This window comes from Hyperolius riggenbachi, chromosome 9 (assembly GCF_040937935.1).
Source record: "Hyperolius riggenbachi isolate aHypRig1 chromosome 9, aHypRig1.pri, whole genome shotgun sequence".
NCBI lineage: Eukaryota > Metazoa > Chordata > Amphibia > Anura > Hyperoliidae > Hyperolius > Hyperolius riggenbachi.
This window is the reverse complement of record NC_090654.1, coordinates 46,983,349-47,005,936: the sequence shown is the minus strand read 5'-3', so window position 1 is coordinate 47,005,936 and position 22,588 is coordinate 46,983,349. Positions and strand designations below refer to the sequence as shown.

At 47.3% G+C, this 22,588-nt stretch overlaps 1 protein-coding gene across 1 annotated transcript in view; it reads left to right on the top strand.

Annotated features, from left to right (window-relative positions):
- Positions 1 to 22,588, top strand: part of P4HTM (prolyl 4-hydroxylase, transmembrane) — an 80,449-nt gene that overhangs the window by 36,139 nt on the left and 21,722 nt on the right. Inside the window, exons 3-4 of the mRNA XM_068252686.1 lie at positions 8,214 to 8,404; positions 15,363 to 15,459. Coding sequence (XP_068108787.1) covers positions 8,214 to 8,404; positions 15,363 to 15,459 — 288 coding nt within the window. The remainder of the gene's footprint in view (positions 1 to 8,213; positions 8,405 to 15,362; positions 15,460 to 22,588) is intronic.

Sequence of the window (22,588 nt, the reverse complement as noted above, 5' to 3'; positions counted from 1 at the left end):
CGATAAGTAAAGGGCTGTTTACCCAGCTCTGGCTGTTCTCAAACTAAACATTGGTTTGACAAGTTTTTCTTACATGTTTTTCTTCTCTAGCAGCCTGCTCTGGTTCCTGTCTGTTAGGCTCTTATTTACTTAATGATTACTGAATGTCATTTGCAAAGAACTTTGTTTCAAGTAGGAAAAAAAAACTTTCAAGGACCCTCCATCCTAAAATTTACTTTGTAGGTACTAAATGAAAGTATCACTGTGATTATTTTTCACAACTATGAATGTAAACATGCCAACACCTGCACAGAGACATATACAGCAAAGTCCCTATTATCCAGAACTCGGGCAACCAGAAGTCTCAACTAACCAGCATGCCTGATGTTATAACTGGGACAGTGCTTTGGGGGTTTGCAGGGCATGTAATACTTAAAGGGACCCAGAGATTGGGGATTAGAAGAAATGTATACATACCTGAGGCATCCTCCAGCCCCCTTCAGCCTTATCCGTCCCTTGTCGCTGTCGTCCGGTTTCTGGATTCACTGTAAAGGCTCTCGGAAGTTCGGCCAGTCGGGGCTTGCGGCGCATGTGTGTGCCCCTGTCATGCTCCCGTGACTGGGAGCGCCTGCGCAGTACTACTGCAGAATGCTCCCAGCCACAGGAGTGTGATTAGCTGCACTGCACATGCGCCGACTGGCCGAACTTACGGAGCCCTTAGGTAGGAACCAGAAGGCGGAGGACCCAAAGGGGTCTTGAAGAATCCCCAGGTATAGATACATTATTTCTATCCCCCCCCACCCCCGTCTCAGGTACACTTTAACGAGCCTCCGGGCGGCATCCTTTCTGTAGCTTCTAGCTGCTTTCCAGCATCTGTGCATGGCTCCTGGCATGTCACATGATCCCCAGAAAATTACAGCAGCGCTCAATATACATACATTTTATGCAAACACGTTGTACTCTTTTTTTTGTGCAAACAACCCAAGTCCAAATAGAACTGCTAACGCCCAATCCAAGGGCAGATCGCTCTAGTCAGATGCGTGTAGATCTTCAGAAATATTAAACAAACTTTCTAGTAGCGCTCACTGACAGTTCATCAAGCTTCAATTCACCGGAAAGGTGCGTCCTGGATCGGCCCGATATCGCTTCTGGGGTATAAGGCCACCCCACTGCCTCTAACCGGCAACCACCAATCAGTGGCGTAGCTAAGGAGCTGTGGGCCCCGATGCAAGTTTTACATTGGGGCCCCCCAAGCACTCTATACATAACAATTGATACGGCACACCAAAACCTGCCAAAAGCAGTTAGTGTCAGAGGTGCAAGAGAGGGATGGGAAACCGTTTGTAAATGAATACAACTATTCAAAGCACCTATAGCAATGATTATTATGAGCATAGGACCAATAGAGAGCTAATACTGCAGTTGAGGGAGGTCCCCTCTGGCCCAAGGGCCCCGATGCAGGTGCAACCTCTGCAACCCCTATTGCTACGCCCCTGCCACTAACTGCTCACAGTCGTCTGTAAATATGAGGAGAGGCTCATACACCTTAAAAATTGATCATCTGCCCAGTAGAACAAACTTGGTGACATACACCTTAAAACAGTTTTACAAAGACCCACAGATGGCTACCTGATACTGGGTGCCATTGAAGCAACATTTGTGGCACCACTGCCCCCCCCCCCCTCCCCAGGGAATTTCTCTCCTGGGGGGGGGGGAGGCAGCCACGGAGGAGGGGTCTGTTATGGCCTCCCACTGACTACCTTCTAGAACAGAGTGCCGTTATATACATGCACTGTTTCCAGACCGATTAAATCCTCCAGACCCAACGAGGCTCTGTCACACACCGGTGTAAAAATGTTCCTGGGCCCATCCCCGTTCCATCAGAATGTTTCTTCCTTGCACTAAACTATATGTGTCATCAAGTATATGTAACGTCCACCTATTACACTATAACGCTCCTCCCCTCCCGTCCCTCCTTGTAGATATTAGTAAGAGCATTTCCATTTTGCCCTGAGTACTTAAGAATTTGAATGGATTGTGGCCAGATCGGCCGATCGCCACAAAATGATAGGACACAAAGGTGGGTGAATACACCACAGTCCGGTCTCAGAGCTCTCTTTCTCCTTTTCCCCTCCCCTCCAGACCTCGTAGTGATTTTAATTAGGATAACGAGTGGTTTTTAAAAATATTTTTTCTAATAAAGATGAGATTTTTTATAATTAATAGGAGACAATGAGAGATTTGCCATGGCGAATTGGCACAGGAATGGCTGATGCAAGCTCTTGCTTAGTTACATAGTTACATAGTTATTTTGGTTGAAAAAAGACATACCTCCATCGAGTTCAACCAGTACAAAGTACAACTCCAGCCCGTCCCCCACATACCCATGTTGATCCAGAGGAAGGCGAAAAAACCCCCACAAGGCATGGTCCAATTAGTCCCAAAAGGGAAAAATTCCTTCCCGACTCCAGATGGCAATCAGATAAAATCCCTGGATCAACATCATTAGGCATAACCTAGTAATTGTAGCCATGGATGTCTTTCAACGCAAGGAAAGCATCTAAGCCCCCTTTAAATGCAGGTATAGAGTTTGCCATAACGACTTCCTGTGGCAATGCATTCCACATCTTAATCACTCTTACTGTAAAGAACCCTTTCCTAAATAAATGGCTAAAACGTTTTTCCTCCATGCGCAGATCATGTCCTCTAGTCCTTTGAGAAGGCCTAGGGACAAAAAGCTCATCCGCCAAGCTATTATATTGCCCTCTGATGTATTTATACATGTTAATTAGATCTCCTCTAAGGCGTCTTTTCTCTAGACTAAAAAAACCCAGTTTATCTAACCTTTCTTGGTAAGCGAGACCTTCCATCCCACGTATCAATTTTGTAGCTCGTCTCTGCACCTGCTCTAAAACTGCAATATCTTTTTTTGTAATGTGGTGCCCAGAACTGAATTCCATATTCCACATGTGGCCTTACTAGAGAGTTAAACAGGGGCAATATTATGCTAGCATCTCGAGTTTTTATTTCCCTTTTAATGCATCCCAAAATTTTGTTCGCTTTAGCTGCAGCGGCTTGGCATTGAGTACGATTATTTAACTTGTTGTCGATGAGTACTCCTAAGTCCTTCTCCAAGTTTGATGTTCCCAACTGTATCCCATTTATTTTGTATGGTGCTAAACCAATGGTACGACCAAAATGCATGACTTTACATTTGTCAACATTGAATTTCATCTCCCATGTATGTGCCCATATAGCCATCCTATCCAGATCCTGTTGCAATATGACACTATCTTCCTGAGAGTTGATGATTCTGCACAATTTTGTATCATCTGCAAAAATAGCAACATTGCTCACTACTGCATCTACTAGGTCATTAATAAATAAATTGAAGAGCACTGGACCCAGTACAGACCCCTGTGGGACCCCACTGCTAACAGTCTCCCATTTTGAGTACGATCCATTGACCACAACTCTTTGTTTTCTGTCCATTAGCCAGTTCCCTATCCATGCACACAAACTCTTCCCCAGTCCTTGCATCCTCAGCTTTTGCACCAGACTTCTGTGGGGAACAGTGTCGAAGGCCTTTGCAAAGTCCAAGTATATCACATCTACAGCATTCCCAATATCCATATTAGCATTCACTACCTCATAAAAGCTGAGCATGTTAGTCAAACAGGACCTGTCTTTAGTAAACCCATGTTGATGCTGAGAAATAAGATTATTTTCTACTATGAAGTCATGTATAGTATCTCTTAGTAACCCCTCAAATAGTTTGCATACAACTGATGTTAAGCTTACAGGTCTATAATTTCCTGGATCTGATTTTTTGCCCTTCTTAAATAATGGGAAAACGTGGGCTATACGCCAATCCACTGGGCCAGTTGCAAGAGAGTCACAAAAGATGAGATAAAGGGGTTTAGCTATAACTGAACTTAATTCCTTTAGGACCCTAGGATGCATGCCATCTGGGCCAGGTGCCTTGTCTATTTTTAATTTATTTAGTCTTGCCTTCACTTCTTCCTGCGTTAAGTATTTAATATTACAGTTAGAAGATTGAGACTCTTCTGCCTCTGTAATTTGCAACAGTGCTGTTTCTGTGTCTTTGTGAAGACAGAAGCAAAGAAAGCATTTAATAACTCTGCCTTACCTTGGTCATCCACCATTGAGTTCCCACCCTCATCCTTTAGGATTCCTATACAGTCAACCTTTCTTTTTTTAGAGTTGATGTACTTGTAAAACTTTTTTGGGTTAGATTTGATATCCCTAGCGATTTGATTTTCAGCTTCGATCTTTGCCAGCCTAATTTCTTTTTTTACAATTTTTATTGCACTCCTTATAATTGCTTAGTGCAGCCTCGGTCCCCTCCTGTTTTAGGACCTTATAGGCATTCCTTTTCCTCTTCATTGTATCCCTAACCTTTCTATTCATCCATAGAGGCCTTTTTTTTATTTCTAGACATTTTGTTTCCATATGGGATATACATACTACAATATTGATTGAGAATAAGTTTAAAAGCTTGCCATTTCCCTTCAGTGTCCTCCCCTTGTAGTACATTATCCCAGTTCACCAAACTTAGTGCCTGCCTAATTTGATTGAACTTTGCTTTTCTGAAATTCATAGTTTTAGTGATCCCGCTGCCCCGTGGCCTATCAGTCACTCAAACGTTATCATGTTGTGATCACTATTTCCCAAATGTTCTTGAACCTGCACATTTGATACATTATCTGGTCTATTAGAAATGATCAGATCCAGTAACGCATTCCCCCTAGTTGGTTCCGTTACCATTTGAGTCAAGTAATTGTCCTGTAGTGCTGCCAGAAATCTGCTGCTTTTACCAGAATGGGTAGCCTCAATACCCCAGTCAATATCTGGAAAGTTGAAGTCACCCATAATTATGACCTCATTTTTACTTGCAGCTTTTTCAATCTGCTGTAGTAATCGCAGTTCTGCAGCTTCATTAACCACTTGATGACCCACCCTTTACCCCCCCTTAAGGACCAGCGCTGTTTTGAGTGATCTGTGCTGGGTGGGCTCTGCAGCCCCCAGCACAGATCAGGTTGCAGGCAGAGAGATCAGATTGCCCCCCTTTTCCCCCCCTATGGGGATGATGTGCAGGGGGGGTCTGATCTCTCCTGCCTGCGTGTGGCTGGCGGGGGGGGGGGCACCTCAAAGCCCCCCTCCGTGGCGAAATCCTCCCCCTTCCTCTCCTACCTGGCCCCCCCGGCGATCGAGGCTGCACAGGACGCTATCCGTCCTGTGCAGCCAGTGACGGGACGTCCCCTGTCACATGGCGGCGATCCCCGGCCGCTGATTGGCCGGGGATCGCCGATCTGCCTTACGGCGCTGCTGCGCAGCACCGCCGTACAATGTAAACAAAGCGGATTATTTCCGCTTGTGTTTACATTTAGCCTGCGAGCCGCCATCGGCGGCCCGCAGGCTATTCACGGAGCCCCCCGCCGTGATTTGACAGGAAGCAGCCGCTCGCGCGAGCGGCTGCTTCCTGATTAATCAGCCTGCAGCTGGCGACGCAGTACTGCGTCGCTGGTCCTGCAGCTGCCACTTTGCTGACGCACGGTATAAGCGTGCGGTCGGCAAGTGGTTAATATGAGGTGGTCTGTAGCATACCCCAATAAGCAATTGGCAACTTTTATTTCCACCATGAATATTTACCCAAACGGACTCCACATCTTCGCAATCTTCTTCCATCTCATCGTTGAGGACAGCTGTAAAAGAATTCTTAACAAAGAGACAAACCCCTCCACCTTTTTTCCCTGTTCTATCCCTCCTAAACACATTGTATCCTTTTAAATTAGCTATCCAGTCATGGCTTTCATCCATCCATGTCTCGGTTATTCCCACAATGTCATAGCCTTTGTCATTCAGAATGAACTCTAGTTCGTCTATTTTATTTGCAAGGCTCCGAGCATTGGTTACCATGCACTTTATATTTTTACCACCACATTTACCAATTTTGTTTACATGAAATGGGCTACTTGAAGTTTTACCAACCTCCTTAATCTTTACACTGTCCCCACCCCCCTCTCCACCCCCCATAATGTTAGGCTCCCACTGTCTTTTTACCTTATTTTGTCTACATATTGAGACTTTATCCTCCCGCCTCCCCCCAGATCCTAGTTTAAAATCTCCTCCAACCGTTTAGCCATCTTCTCCCCCAATGCAGCTGTACCCTCCCCATTAAGGTGCAGCCCATCCCTGCTGTAGAACCTGTAGCCGACTGCAAAGTCTGCCCAGTTCTCCAGGAACCCAAACCCTTCCTTCCTACACCAATTTCTCAGCCACTTATTTAACTCCCTAAGCTCCCTCTGTCTCTCAGATGTAGTACGTGGCACTGGCAGTATTTCAGAGAACACCACCTTGGAGGTCCTTGCTTTAAGTTTATCTCCAAGTACCTGAAAATCATTTTTGAGGACCTTCCATCTCCCACTAACATTGTCATTGGTGCCAATGTGTACCATGACAGCTGGGTCTTCCCCAGCCCCACCCAATAATCTGTCAATTCTTTCCGCTACATGCCGAACCCGAGCACCCGGGAGGCAACAGACTGTACGGCATTCACGGTTTCCTCGACAGATTACCCTATCTGTGCGCCTAATAATTGAATCCCCTACCACCAGTACCTGTCTAGCCTTCGCTGCACTCCTATTCCCTTTCTCGTTACTGCAGTCTGCCCCTTGGTTGCTAAGGAGCACATCCTGCTGCAGCATTGCTACTCCTGAATCATCCTCCCCAATATTACGCAAACAAGCATACTTATTAGTGAGGGACAACTCGGGACTAGCCTCCCTGCCACTTTTTCCCCTACCCCTTCTAACTGTGACCCAACTAGCGGCTACCTCTGCTTCTTGCTCCGGCTTTACTCCACCCACCTCATCTTCACCGATTCCATCAAGTGTCTGGATCGTGAGATCCAAGCTCATCTCCATTTTGTGTATGCGTCTCAGTGTTGCGAGATGCTTATTTAGCTCTGTGACTTCCACCTCTAACTGAGCAACAGGCACACACCCAGGGCAACAGTAAACACCCTCAATCTGCTGATCAAGGCATGCATACATGTTAATATTGCACAGAATGCACTTTGTTAAAAATCACCAAAGATTTGGTTAATGGCCCGACTTATGGGCATGAATGCACGAACTTAGTGTGTTTTTTATGATTTTCACCACAATATCATGTGTGTAAATATGCAGCACTCCCTGTTAATATTTTGCGGTTAGCGGCGATCCTCCCTTCACTCATACACTAAGAGGTGCAACACATCCTGTCACCCATTCGCCGTTGCACGGCGATCCTCCTCCCACTCACCCCTAACCTTTTCACTCCCCAGCTGTGTGGGCCAATGGCGAGCGTGGTGGGTGGGGCTTCCTGGTATCATTATGGAAGCCCAGACACGCTGCCTTTGCCCTGGACATACGCACGTGAACAAGCGCAACACTGGTGTGAAACGGCTGTTGCGCCATCCTTTCACCCCCTGGTCACCCTCCCTCATCCGTCCCAACCAGGATCTTGGAACAGGTCAGATCTATCCCCTTTGTCATTGCAATGTATTGGACTCACGTAATGTAACCATAAGCTTGCTAAGGAAATAAATGCAATACGAGAAGCTGTGCACGGACTGCCTTGCCTGTACTGTTTGAAAAATCATACAAGCCACTCCACTCTGGTTAGTGTAACGCCAGCCGCGTCCAGACAGTGTTACGTATGACGTAGTCGCTCCGTAGCTCCGCCCGTCACATGATCTGACACAGGTCAGGTGACATGCTGGGAGCCGTACACGGAGGAGGCTGGAAAGCCGGTAGAAGATTGGCTATCAAAAAACTGTTCTGTCCGATCGGTAATGTTGGCCAGTTTCTGCTGCTAGAAATTGCTTAAAATTACGGTCAAGAGCCATGTTGGAGCAACAATCTTTGCCAGATTCCGTCACTGAGATCAAATCTGCCAAGGAATGTCTTATAGTGTAGCAGCACCTTTAGATACAGTAACTGCATCTGAGAAGCTCCCAGTGCTCATATCAGAGGAACCTGGAGAGATGTTATTACCAGATGACCAGAAACTAAGTAACCACCAGTGTGTTTTACAATTGTGAAAGGAAACAAGAAGGATTACAAGATAACCTATTGTCTTTGCAAGTCTTACAGTATTGCCAAAGTTTTCTCAATGAATATTACAGCTAACAAACTTTGACTTATTTTTATTTATTTTTTTACTCACAGAAATCCCCAACTTTCTCACTAAGGAGGAGTGCAAGCTTCTGATCCACCTGGCCCAGCTGAAAGGTCTCCAGGCCAGTCAGATTCTGCCCATTGATGAGTACAAGGAAGCCATGGAGAATATGGAGATAAGCAAGTCTGACATCTTCAACCTGCTGGACCACAACCAGGATGGCCAGCTAGAGTTGAAGGAGGCGAGTAAAGACAAACCATGTGTCAAATCAAACTGACCAGTACTGGCAGAATGCTTCTATTGGCCGTTGAGGTTCCAACATTGCATAGTGGAATGGTGAGGAAGAGCTAGAGGTCCTGAGGCTTTTAGGCAGTATGTGTCCGGTGCAGGAACCTCTGGGTTTATATAAGATCTGATTGGGCATTGTGTTGTGCCTGCTTTGCTGAAGTTTTACACAATTACTATAAGACAGCTTCACTGCCAATTCAAACGTCTTGGATATACAGTATAAAGTATGAGTTACATAAGTGATTCTGCAAACTAAACTTGTGGCTTGTGCCAAGTAGAGATGGCCTGAACAGTTCGCCAGTGAACGTCCGGGGTTTGCAGTCACGGAGAACCGCAAACTTTTCCTGAAGTTTGATTCGCCCCATAGTACATCATTAGGGTCAACTTTGACCCTCTACATCACAGTCAGCAGGCACATTGTAGCCAATCAGGCTACACTCCCTCCTGGAGGCCCTCCCTCCCTTATAAAATGCAGGCAGCGTCAGACATTGTACTCACTCGTGTGCCTGCAGTAATTAGAGAAGGGAGAGCTGCTGCAGACTCATAGGGAAAGCTTAGTTAGGCCCTTGTAGGCTTGTTAGCTTGCTCCTTGCTGATTCTTATTGCTAAAAAAGCACCCCTCAACAGCTCTTTTGATAGCTAATCTTGTGATCTATTTTGGTTTTTTTGTGTGTGTGTGGCCCACTTGCATCATATTTATATACAGCCCTGTCAGTCAGTCGCAGCTGGCCTTTGGCACCTTAATTCCTACTGTGCCACTGCCATGCCCAGCACATTCAGTGACTACCTGTGTGTGTGACAGTCAGCTGCACAATTGTAATCCCAATCACTGCACCTGTTCACTTTTTAGTCCACCTACCTACCTACCTACGTGATCGCATGCATTGTTAATACCACCAGTCATTGCACCTGTTCACGGTACGTGTGTGTGTGTGTGTGTGTGTGTGTGTGTGTGTGTGTGTGTGTGTGTGTGTGTGTGTGTGTGTGTGTGACAGGTGCACATTTGTAATACGCAGCAGCACTGCATATACCTACCTACCTGTTGTTCAGTGCACCCACCTACCCATGTGAGCGCACGCAGTGTGATATTTAATACCACCAGTCACTGTACCTATTCACGGTACGCGTGTGTGTGTGACAGGTGCACATTTGTAATACCCAGCAGCACTGCATATACCTACCTGTTGTTCAGTGCACCCACCTACCTACGTGAACGCACGCAGTGTGATATTTAATACCACCAGTCACTGTACCTGTTCACGGTACGTGTGTGTGACAGTTGCACATTTGTAATACCCATCACTGCATATACCTACCTGTTGTTCAGTGCACCCACCTACCTACGTGAGCGCACTCAGTGTGATTTACCACTCCGTGCATACCTGTTAACTGCACCTGTGACTGCACATTGTATTAGTCAAGTCAGTGCATACCTTTCACTTCATCCCCCCCCCCCCTTCCCCCCCCGATATAGACAAAACAGGTAGAGGCGGAGGCAGACCCAGAGGAAGGCCCCCGGCAGGTCTGTCTATTTAACACAGAACACCTCATCTTCCGCAGCCACCAGCGCTACTAGCACCACATCCGTTCCATTTGACACTTCACAGGAGTTATTTGCTGGGGAATTAACTGATTCACAGCAACTACTGTTACAACAAGATGTAGGCGCTAAGCAAGTTACACCATCTCATATTTCTGAGTTAGGCAACACTATGGACGTAAGGTGTGAGGAGGAGGATGATTAAGTACCTGCTGTTGGTGCAGTTTATGAGGTGTCTGAGGCAAGCGAAGCTGGGCAGGATGATTATGATGATGACAATGATACGGATGTCACGTGGGATCCTAAGAGACAAGATGAATAGGGGACAGTTCAGAGGGGGAGTCAGAGATGAGTAGGAGGAGACGAGTTCCTGAAAGAAGCAGGGGGAGCTCGTCATCAGAAACAGAGCTGCTGGCAGTGTCCGGCGCCATGTATCATCACCTATGGACAGCCAGCCAACATGCCCTTCAACGTCAGCTGCTGATGCCACCATAGTGCCAGCACCCCAGGGGGGCTCAGCGGTTTGGAATTTTTTTTAGTGTGTCTGCCTTAGATCAGAGCAATGCCATCTGTTCTCTCTGCCTCCAAAAATTGAGCCGTGGAAAGGCCAACACCCATGTAGGGACAACTGACTTACGAAGGCACATGCAGAAAAGGCTCAAACTGCAATGGGAAGAGCACCAGAGGAAAAGCAGCACACTAAAGAAAAGCCACCCTCCTTCTCCTCTTCCTCCTTCAGGTGCAGCATCTTCAGCCACTTTCTTCCTTGCACCTTAACAATCACAGCCACCCTCCTCCACTCCGCCTCTCACCTTGAGGGTGCCTGCTCCTCTGCTCTCAGCAGCAGTCAGGTGTCCGTGAGTGAATTCTTTCAGCGGAAGAAACCAATTTCTGCCAGTCACCCCCTTGCCCGGCATCTGACAGCTGGCTTGGCAGAACTGTTAGCTCGCCAGCTGTTACCATACCAGCTGGTGGACTCTGAGGCCTTCCGTAAATTTGTGGCCATTGGGACACCGCAGTGGAAGATACCAGGCCGCAATTATTTCTCTTAAAAGGCGTACCCAAACTGTACCATGAAGTTGAGAGGCAAGTGGTGTCATCTCTGGCACACAGCGTTGGGTCAAGGGTCCATCTGACCATGGATGCCTGGTTTGCCAAGCACGGTCAGGGCAGGTACATTACTTACACAGCCCATTGGGTCAACCTGGTGACCGCTGGCAAGCAGGGAGTACGTGGCTGTGCAGCGGACCTAGTGACACCTCCATGGCTTGCAGGCAGGCCTGCTGCCACCTCCTCTCCTCCTGCTACATCCTCTTCACTGTTGTCCTCCTCCTTGGCTGAGTGGCAGCGCAACTCTACTGGTGTTGCGATCTCCTCTCCAGCTACACAGCCCCAGCTCCCCAGGGCCTATGCTGCATGCCAGGAACGATGGTGTCACGCCATCTTAGACATGTCTTGCCTCAAATCGGAGAGTCACACTGGAGCAGCTCTCCTGGCTGCTCTGAACAAACAGGTGGATCAGTGGCTGACCCTGCACCAACTGGAGATCAGCAACATGGTGTGTGGCAACGGCAGCAATCTTATTTCGGCTTTAAATTTGGGAAAGTTGACACATGTACCTTGCATGGCACATGTGCTCAATCTCGTAATTCAGAGATTTGTGTCTAAGTACCCAGGCTTACAGGACGTCCTAAAGCAGTCCAGGAAGGTGTGTGGGCATTTCAGGCAGTCTTACACGGCCATGGCACGCTTTTCCGATATTCAGTGGAGAAACAACTTGTCTGTGAGACTCTTGATTTACGATAACCCGACTTTCTGGAATTCGACCCTCCTGATGTTCGACCGCCTGCTACAACAGGCGAAAGCCGTCAAACAGTATCTCTACAACTACAGTCAAAGGACACAGTCTTCGGAGATGGGGATGTTCTGGCTGAAGTACTGGACACTGATACGAAATGCCTGCAGGCTCATGCGGCCGTTTGAGGAGGTGACAAACCTCATGAGTCGCAGTGAAGGTGCCATCAGCGACTTGATCCCATATGCCTTCTTCCTGGAGCGTGCCGTGCGTAGAGTGGTGGATCAAGCTGTGGAGGAGCGTGAACAGGAACAGGAACGGGAGGAAGAGTTGTGGGATCAATTCTCAGCAGAAGCAGATGATTCCTCAACACCTGCAGCAACACAGAGGGAGGAGGAGGAGGAGGAGAAGAGTCGTTTGGGGAAGAGGAGTCAAATGATGAGGAAGGTGTGGTTTTGGAGGAGGAGGAGGAGGCGGAAGAACAGGGGTTTGTGTTGCTCAACTTTCCCGTGGTATTGTTTGTGGCTGGGGGGAGGAGGAGAACTTAGCTGACATAGCTGAGGAAGAGCAGAAGGAGATGGATAGTACTTCTGCATCCAACTTTGTGCAGATGGCATCTTTCATGCTGTCCAGCCTGTTGAGGGACCCCCGTATAAAAAAAACTCAAGGGGAATGAGCTGTACTGGGTGGCCACGCTACTAGACCCTCGGTATAGGCACAAAGTGGCGGAGAGGTTTCCAAATCACCAGAAGGCAGAAAGGATGCAGCACATGCAGAACAAGCTGGCCACTATGCTTTACAATGCGTTTTTAAGGGTGATGTCACAGCACAATGCAATAAAGGTGCCACTGCCAGTAATCCTCCTCCTCCCATGTCCACGCAGGCAAGGACAGGACACTCCAGGGATCTCAGGGTGATGTCGGACATGCGGACATTCTTTAGTCCAACGCCTCGCCTTAGTGCTTCCGGATCCACCCTCCACCAACGCCTGGACCGGCAGGTAGCCGACTACCTGGCCTTAAGTGTGAATGTAGACACTGTGAGCAGCGATGAACCCTTGGACTACTGGGTGCGCAGGCTTGACCTGTGGCCAGAGCTGTCCCAATTTGCCATCCAAATTCTGTCTTGCCCTGCCTCAAGCGTCCCGTCAGAAAGGACCTTCAGCGCAGCTGGAAGCATTGTCACTGAGAAGAGAAGTCGCCTAAGTCAAAAAAGTGTTCAGTACCTCACCTTTATCAAAATGAATGAGGCATGGATCCCGGAGGGCTACTGCCCGCCCGAAGACTAAGTCAGTCCCCGCACACAGCATCTCTGCCTACACGCCGTGTGACTGCCTGCCCCATGACTAAGTCGCTCCCCACACAGCATCTCTGCCTGCAGGTCACTTGACTGCCTTCTCTGCCACCACAACAACACAACAGGGTCCAAAACTCCAGGCGGATTCCTGAATTTTTAAGGCCACTGCTAGCAGCAGCCGCTATAATAATTTTTGTGGTGCGTGTACATGCCTGCCTAATTTTTTTGGCTGCACTGTGGCTGCAACAATAAAACAAAAGGCATGTACATGAGTCAATTCCCCTTCGTGATCGTTACCTTGCAGCGGTGAAGGGGTTTGCGTATCACAATGAAGCAATGACCGCCGGCTATATGAGTGTCTTGGGGGGTGGCACACCAAAGATAATGAGGTTGTTGCTTCATTGTGGGCAGGCCAAATTCGATCAGCTGGACAGTCACTGTTGTTCTGTCATTGAACTACCTCAGCCTGGCGACCATATGGGCTTGAAAACAGCTATCGCCTGCACTCTCGCCATGGTGCGCACCAGTCCAGCACGGCCATCACAACACAAACAGCTGTTTGCGGTGCGTTACACAGTGAGTTTGGTGTGTCAGTGTGAAACAGTACTCTAATTACACTCCTTGATTGATGTATACACATGCAAGATGTTTTAAAGCACTTTAGGCCTCCAATTTAGCATGCAATGTGATTTCTGCCCTTAAAACGCTGCTTTGCATCAAATCCAGATTTTTCCCCGGGACTTTTGGTGTCTATCCCACTCATCCATGCAAAAACTCAGATGTTAGACCCCTTGAAACATCTTTTCCATCACCAGCATAAATGTTACTAGTTTTCAAAGTTCGCCTCCCCATTGAAGTCTATTGCGGTTCGCGAACGTTTGCGGAGGTTCACGAACCCAGTTTGCGAAACTAAAATCGGAGGTTTGAGCCATCTCTAGTGCCAAGTACTAGGGAACATGATCTGCCTTTTTAGGAAAAAAAGTTGTTGCCATCCACTGTATTTAGAAAGGGTTCTTTGCTTTAAGGGTGATTAAAATGTGGAAAGCACTACCACAGGAAGTAGTTATGGCAAATTCTATATCTGCATTGAAGCGGGGAGGGGGGGGGGGGGGGGGCTTAGATGCTTTCCTTGCTTTGATGGATATAGAGGGCTATAATTACTGGGTAACTCCCGGTGGTGTTTATCCAGGGATTTTATCTGATTGCCAAATGCAGTTGCTAAAAATTTCGAATAAGTTACCTCAAATTAACCTAAAGCTCCGTACTCGCCACCCGACGGGTCCTACGACGTCCACTTGACGATGGTCGTTATTGACTCCTCTTCCTGCCGGCGGGTATGCTCGGCGTCATGTGACGTTAGGTGTCAGGAGCGAACAAGACTTCAAGCAATCACGGTACTTTGCGTGGGAGTCGTTGGGGTTTTAGTGATCCGATGCGCCGCGACAGTCCTTACTGTGGCGCGACACTAAGCAACGTTCACATGTTGGTGCGCCTGTACCCATGTCGCGATATTGCGGGAGGGACCACTCAGCGCTCCAAAAAGCGTCGGTCATCTTTTTTTATTTCAGAACTTTTTATATGCTTGGTGGTGGAAGTATTTTGCAGATGAGATTAAAAAAACAACAGTTGAATCAGGCCAATGTCTAGTGGCATAGCCAAAGGGGGCGCAGTGGTTACGACCCCACTAGTGACCCTGCACATGAGGGGCCCTAATTGGGCCCACCTCTGGTAGCTCTCTATTGGTGCTGCAGTGATATTGATCACATCTAAATGTATATGTGGTCTGTATCATATGATTACTATACATAGAGTGCTAGAGGAAGGGGGAGGACATCTGCTCTGTGGCCCATGACTCTGTAGTTGCGCCACTGCTAATTTGGTGAAAAGATTTTGAAGTCCTTATTCAAGCCCTAAAACAAAGTTAAAGTTCTAACTATGGATGTCCCTCCCCTGCACAGTACAGGCTGCATGGCTGGAGGCTGAGCATCCTGTCTGAACAACATTCTTTTGCAAAATGTCAGCTGAAATAATCACAGGCAACCATTTCAGGCACCGAAACTGTAACATCTATGTATAGCTTTCCTCACCTGAAAATGGTGTGCCAATCCGATGTTCTTATATTCCTGTTTTGCATACCTATCCCAGGTGAATGGCTAAGGCAGAATTTTAGGCATGACAGCCTGCAAAGTACCACTGCTAGAAGGAGGCCGGGATTTGCAGCCTCCATGCTGAACTTTGTGCTGCTTTGTATTGTATTTATATCAGCTCTTTGTTTTTCAGGTGTTAACGCATTCCCGCCTTGGAAATGGTCGATGGATGACTCCAGAAAATATTCGGGAGATGTATACGGCCGTTAGAGCTGATCCGGATGGAGATGGTGCGTGTTATATGGCAGCATGGGGGCTAAGTGATTATCGGCACTGGGGACCTTGCTTCAATCTCCACCAGGGATGTTACTTACATGGTTTTAGTGTGCTGCGCCTGTGTTTTTGCAATTTCCTTTCCCATGTCAAATTACATTCTGGTAGGCTAACCCCTTCAGGATTGACCACTCTGGCCTCTCTAAAGTAAACCTGAGATGGGGACTTCCTCCAGCCCCCTCCAGGCTTATCGCTCCCATGCCGTCGTCCTCTGCCTTCTCATTCTTCTGCAATTGGCCCCAGAAAGTTCTCCGGTCTGGGGCCAACTGTGCATGCCCGGCCCAGCCGCGAGCGTGCTCCCGTTGCTGGGAGTGTCCTGCGTGCAAAGCGCTGCCATCGATGGGAGCAAGCCAGGGAAGCGCGCGCGGCTGTGCTTTGCTGACTGGCCCCGACTGGAGGATTGTCCGGAACCAGTTGCGGATGAATGAGGAGGTGGAGGAGGACGGCGAGGGACTGATCAGACTGGAGTGGGCTGGAGGAAGCCCCAGGTATGCATATATTTTTTTTAAGTCCTCAAGTTTACTTTAAGGATCAGAGCAGTCTCTAGTTGACCCCACCACCTGCACTTTAATATATAATATCTGGTGATCAGTGGCATAACTACAATTCATGGTGCCCCCCTGCGAACTTTGATGGACCCACTTGTCACACCCCTTTCCTTTACTCCCCTTTGTGTCCTTCACAGCCTTGGTGCCCATCTCACAAGAGTCATAAAACAAGTGTGGCCATCATGATCTTCACACCCATAACAATTGTAGCCACAAAAACACTTGATCTGAAGTATAGTTCATGTTAGTAATTGGGGCCCCCACAGCTCTGGGCCCCCCTGTGATCGCAGGAGCTGTTCCCTTCTAGTTACTCCCCTGCTGGTGATCTAGTTGTTCCCCCCCTACCCTGTATATTCCCCTGGTGGCCTAATCGCCCTTATCTTCCCTCCTCCCTTGCATAGATCGGCAGCAGGAAGCGAGGCTGGGTAAGTATTGCTCACCTTCCTCCTCTCTCCAGGCTGAATAGCTGTGACCAGTATCACAGCAGCCAGCCCCGTATTGACACACAAGTACGGGGTCCTGGCTTGATGACGTCATCAAGCCTGGACCCGTTCTTCTGTCAGTACGGGGCTGTATGCCTAAGGGGACGGTCAGGAGCTGTGATCGTCGGGGGAAGGCGGAGGGTGAGTGAAGTTTACATTGTGATCACTACGATCTCCTACGATCATAGTCACGTGGTCAGGAGGCAGTCGGCGCAGCTCCTGATTAATGCCAGGAAATTCATCTCTGGTCTCATGTGCGTGCGATCGTGGTGAGAACTCGCGGACCCCGTAGTGCAAAATGTACATCGTGTCTGAGGCTTACTGCCACAAGCATAGCGCAGGTTTCAACTATGCTGATCTGCAAAGGGTTAAAGGACACCTGACATGAGAAGGGGTATGGAGGCTGCCATATGTATTTACTTTTAAGCAATACTAGTTGCCTGGCTGTCCTGCTGATCCTCTGCCTCTAATACTTTTATCCATATACCCTGAACAAGCATGCAGATCAGATGCTTTTGACAAAAATCTGACTAGATAAGCTGTATGCTTGTTTCAGTTGTGTTATTTAGATATTATTATTTTTTTTAATTTACATAGCGTCAACATCTTCCGTAGCGCTGTACATAGTACAAAACAAATATTGGGGAGCACAGATGCGTGAGAAATTCAAAACTCTGTACAATTAGTACATCCATCAATAAAAATACATACTGTACATAGTTAATGTGTGGTATGAGACATCACCATCAATAGTACATGTTCATATGATAGCAGAATAAGAAACACTTGGAGAACATCTCTGCCCTTGCGAGCTTTCATTCTAGAGCAGAGGTGTCAAACTCAATCACATAAGGGGCCAAAATCTAAAACAAAGTCTAAGTTGCAGGCCAAATTGTGTATTAAGATTGAACATTTATTGAACAGTCTCAAATGAAGTGGTGTAAGGATAGCTACTGTGGGAGCGCCTGGAAACCCACTTCTCCCATTTCTGCAGAGTGGCATTTTTTTATAAACTTATTTTTGTAGAAGAAGAAGAGATACAATGAAGGCAAATACAACCTCACAATGAGCCTGTACAGTCAATGTATGGAGTGTATCCAGGCCCCAGAGATACAAAGTCCAAATGTAGGAGATAAGGCAGATTCCAGGGCATTCCCGGCAATCAAGTAGAATAATAATAGAAGTATACAATAAGTTCAGCACAAATTATGACTAAAAGAAACTGAGGAGACTTGTTAAACATTCAAGAAGCAAGTGAAATGGTGGCTAGGAACACTTCTTGTCTAGCTTTGACCCAGCAACTACAAAGGCATCTGTTACAAGAGTCCTATCCATTTTTGTGCTCAACCCTGTGGATGTACATTGTATAGGTGGATTATTAGCTAGCATCCTCTCTAGATACCACTGGGTCATTTTGAAGGACTCAATCATTTGTTGCAAACTTTCATTTTGGTGTGTGTTAACTCAAACAATGGCAGTTTAGCAGCTGTTCACATTGCATTTGTTGCCGAGCTGAGCCGTATGGTGTGATGTTAAGCAGAATGGCAGAAAAGGTTCTGTGGCCTTTTTTGTGCGCAATCGTTCCCCATCAGATAAAGAACGAGTAGCAGTGAGTCACACGACACCCCCCCCCCCTCCCCCTTCCCCCCTTTAGTTTCCTAAGCTCATTGTAATTGATTTTTATCAGCAGCTAACTAGGTTTAACATTTTGCAGCTACCTCAGATAGTTGGAATTGTTTCCTACCTCAGAGTTATAATGTGGCTTTCCAAGGAAGCCAAGAAGCAGCCATGAGTCAGAGTATGTCTATCGTTTTGCCAAAACAGATTCTGTTTCCATGGCCTTTCTTTAATTCACTTTTTATCCTGAGTTGTCTCCCAGAAGATACATTTTCATCTTGACACAGAATATTTATATCATGCTTTTCTCCTGGCGGACTCAAAGCGCCAGAGCTGCAGCCACTAGGATGTGCTCTATAGACAGTAGCAGTCAAGGACGGATTTACTATAAGGCACTGTAGGCACGTGCCTACAGACGCCTGATAGTGGAAAAGCAGCTCACTCCCCTCCCTGAGCGCCTCCCTTTCTCGTTTCTTATGCACAGTCCTGATGAGGGTGTAAATGAGAGGTTACTCACTCTTCTCTCAGGATTCCACTGATCTCCCTTCAGTCAGGGGTACTTCTAGCTACATAATACATGGGGGCTCCTCTAGCCAGTGGTGGCTCCAGGATTTTTTTTTTTGGGGGGGGGGGGGGTGCTATGCAGGTGCTGGGCCAATTTCTGGGGTAGCTGATGGGCATGGCAAAAAATGGGTGTGGCTACAACATGCGCACCGCGGCAATAAAAATGGGCTTGGCCATGACCGGATGAGAGCGGAGCTAACTGTAATTTAAAGTGAACCCAGGGTGAGAGTGATATGGAGGCTGCCATATTTATTTCCTCTTAAACAATTCTAGTTGCCTGGCAGCCCTGCTGATCTATTTGGCTCCAGTAGTGAACTGAATTACACCAGAAACAAGCATGCAGCTTAATCTTCTCAGTTCTGACAATATTGTCAGAAACCCCTGACCTGCTGCATGCTTGTTCAGGGTCTATGGTTGAAAGAATTAGAGGCAGAGGACCAACACGGCAGCCAGGCAGCTGGTATTGCTTAAAAGGAGATAAATATGGCAGCCTCAATATTATTCTTACCTCGGGTTCCCTTTAAAAGTGCAACGCAAAGACAGAGGGCCCAAGTTTTGGTGACCCTTTCCCGAGAAAATTCACATAATTGTGCAGGTTTTCTCAAGAAAATACACGTAATGTGAGCAGATTTTAACAAAAAACAAGTTCAATAATTTGGCAGATCTGACCCCAATATGCACAATCGTTAGCAGATATGACCCCAATATGCACAATCGTTAGCAGATATGACCCCAATATGCACAATCGTTAGCAGATATGACCCCAATATGCACAATCGTTAGCAGATATGACCCCAATATGCAATCGTTAGCAGATATGACCCCAATATGCACAATCCTCAGCAGATCTGACCACAATATGCACAATCCTCAGCAGATCTGACCACAATATGCACAATCCTCAGCAGATCTGACCACAATATGGACAATCTTCAGCAGATCTGACCACAATATGCACAATCCTCAGCAGTTCTGACCACAATATGCACAATCCTCAGCAGTTCTGACCACAATCAGCACCACCTGTTGAAAAAGAAAAACCCATTTACTCACCTACAGTCAGAAGACCTCCTGTCCCGACCTCCTTGTGGCGCGCAGCTCCCTCCACGATCCTCTTCCTTCCCGACGTCACGTGACTTCCTGCCTGCATTACCCCGCGCTGAGAGCAGGGCTACGGAAAAATGGCCGCCCGAAGCCCTGCACTGCAGACTCGAAGTCTGCAGAGCAGGGTTTTCGGAAGCCATCTTACCGTAGTCCTGCTCTGCTGCTTCGGGCTGCCGCTGTGAACTGACTCGGCGTCTCTTAGACGCCTGAAGTCAGTTCATGCCAGGGGGTGCTTGGACAATTCTAGGGGGTGCTTGAACACCCAAAAGCACCCCCCTGGCGCTGCCCCTGCCTCTAGCTACTTAATACTGAGGGTACCTCTGGCTACCTAATACTAAGGAGCACCTGTAGCTATGTATGATGGGCAGGGGAAGTAAGGGAGAAGTGACAGCTGGGACAGCCAGCACACTTGTGGTGCAGTTCGGTAGGGGTTTGTAGATTCATGGAGGGTGAAGTCTAAGGTGCCAGGACATCTATGCCTATAGGCTCCTCTGAGGTAAATCCAGGCCTGGTAGCAGTGTTGGGGAGTCTTACCAAAGGTCTCCTTACTGAATAGATGCTGGTTTACTGAACAGGAGGTGCCGAGATTGGAACCCAGGTGTCATGTGTCAGATGCAGAGCCCTTAACCAGTACACTATCCAGCCACTGCATTAATAAGGGCCTATGTATGCTACAGAGTGTTCCACATGGAGAGGGAAGGAGTTTATACCCATAGCAGCCAGTTAGGGGGTCAATGTTTTTCTCATCCAAGTCCATTGTGTTGTGTCACAATAGACAATATCACTGCATTGCAACACAATTTAATGATATTCCTATGGGGCATTGTACATTGAGTGTAGTGCAGCTGGTTCCGGCATGCCATGCGTTAGCCAAGTAAGGTGTGCATTTACAGTGGCAGTGGGGCATACTTTGTACTGTATGCCTCACTGTATGGTCCCACCGCAGTGGTAACACGCTGTGCATCTTTTTGGCTACATTGCATTGCGATATTACAGCAGTGCAACTGACTCGGTATTGAAGGGCCCTTAGGGTTGATGTCTAACTCATTTGCATGCATTTTCACAAACCTTTTGTACACGCAAGTTTGTGGCTTTTTTGCATAGGGAAAACATTTAGAATTTGCTTTTTACAAACGCACTGCTGTTGCATTTTAGTGAGAAAAACACATGCAGTTAAAATTCTAATGACAATATGATCCTCTGACATTAAAACCCAAATGCAGGAAAAATACATGGTAAACTGTAAAAAATGTTTCTATTAAAGCAAATCTCAAGGGGAAAAAAAGTTAAGATATAATGAATTGCATGTGTAGTATGGATAATGAATAGAATATTGGTTGCAAAGAAAAGGGATTTTGATTTTCAGTTATATAACTTATTTTTTTTTAATAACCTTGCATCTTTCTGTCGAATTTGCAGTTTAGAAACAACACTCTGTTGTTTAAAGAGAACCCGAGGTGGGTTTGATAAATCCTACTAGGACACAATGGCACATTCTGTGTACAATGACCAGCCTCTGTGTCCTTGCAGCATTCCTCTAGACCCCCACCCCCCCACCCCACCCCCGGCTCTGCTGTCTCCCATTGAAAAAAACGCCAGGCTAGTGACACACAGATTGTCGCTAGCCTGTTATTTACCTGTACCCAGTAATTCAGCGCTGCTCCCCCGCCTCCTGTATAACGCGGCTCCCCACCTGTGTAGCTTCCCTCCCTGCCTCTGTGAGCTGATTGGAGGAAGCTTACGGAGGCAGGGAGGGAACGTACACGGGCAGGGAGCCGCGCTATACAGGAGGCGGGGAAGCAGCGCTGAATGGCAGGCAGAGGTAAATAACAGGCTAGCGACAATCTGCAAGTTTAATGTGCGACAGCAGGGCCGGGAAGGGGGGGGGGGAGGTCTGGAGGAATGCTGCAAGGACACAGAGGCTGGTCATTGTATACAAAATGTGCCTCTGTGTCCTAATAGGATTTATCAAACCCTTTGAACTTTCCTGCAGTAAAACCTTATATCAAGCTGTCTCTCACTGTTTCTTGGCTGTTTAAATGCTTCAGAAAACAGGACTGTATTCCACTCAGTGGGTCAAATAGCTCAGAGAAGCTCTTTTACATAGATAACTGATGTTTAACTCTTCCTGTACTGGAAAACAATATGAGAATCTTTTCTGTGCTACTAATGCTCTATTTCTTACCTGTACTACACATACAATTCTAAATCTCTTAAGTTTATTTTCGCTTCAGGTTTGCTTTAACCATTTAATAACAACTGGATGTATATATAAGCTTGGACCCACGTCACGTAAAAAATAGGTAGGGACAAACTCAATCCAACATAAAAAGTCATTTTCAAAATGCTGATCAACCTTGGGAAACTTTTAGCAAAACTAGAAGAGACATATTTGGTAACACTTTAACTGTGATAAGTAATTCCTTGTGCATTCTTTTTAACCACTTAAGGACCGCATGACTTTTCTGTGATCTGTGCTGGGTGGGCTCTTCAGCCCCCAGCACAGATCAGGTTTTAGGCAGGGCGATCAGACTTCCCCCTCCCCTTTTTTTCCACTAGGGGGATGTCCTGCTGGGGGGGTCTGATCGCCGCTGGCTATCTATGTGTAGCGGGGGGGCTCCTCAAAGCCCCCCTCCGCAGCGCTATTCCCCCCTCCCTCTCCTTCCCTCCCTCTCCTCCTCAGAATAGGTGGTACAGGACAGCGATCCGTCATGTACCGCCTTAGAAAGGCTTCAGCCTATCAGATGCCGGCGAGCCCCGGCCAATCAGAT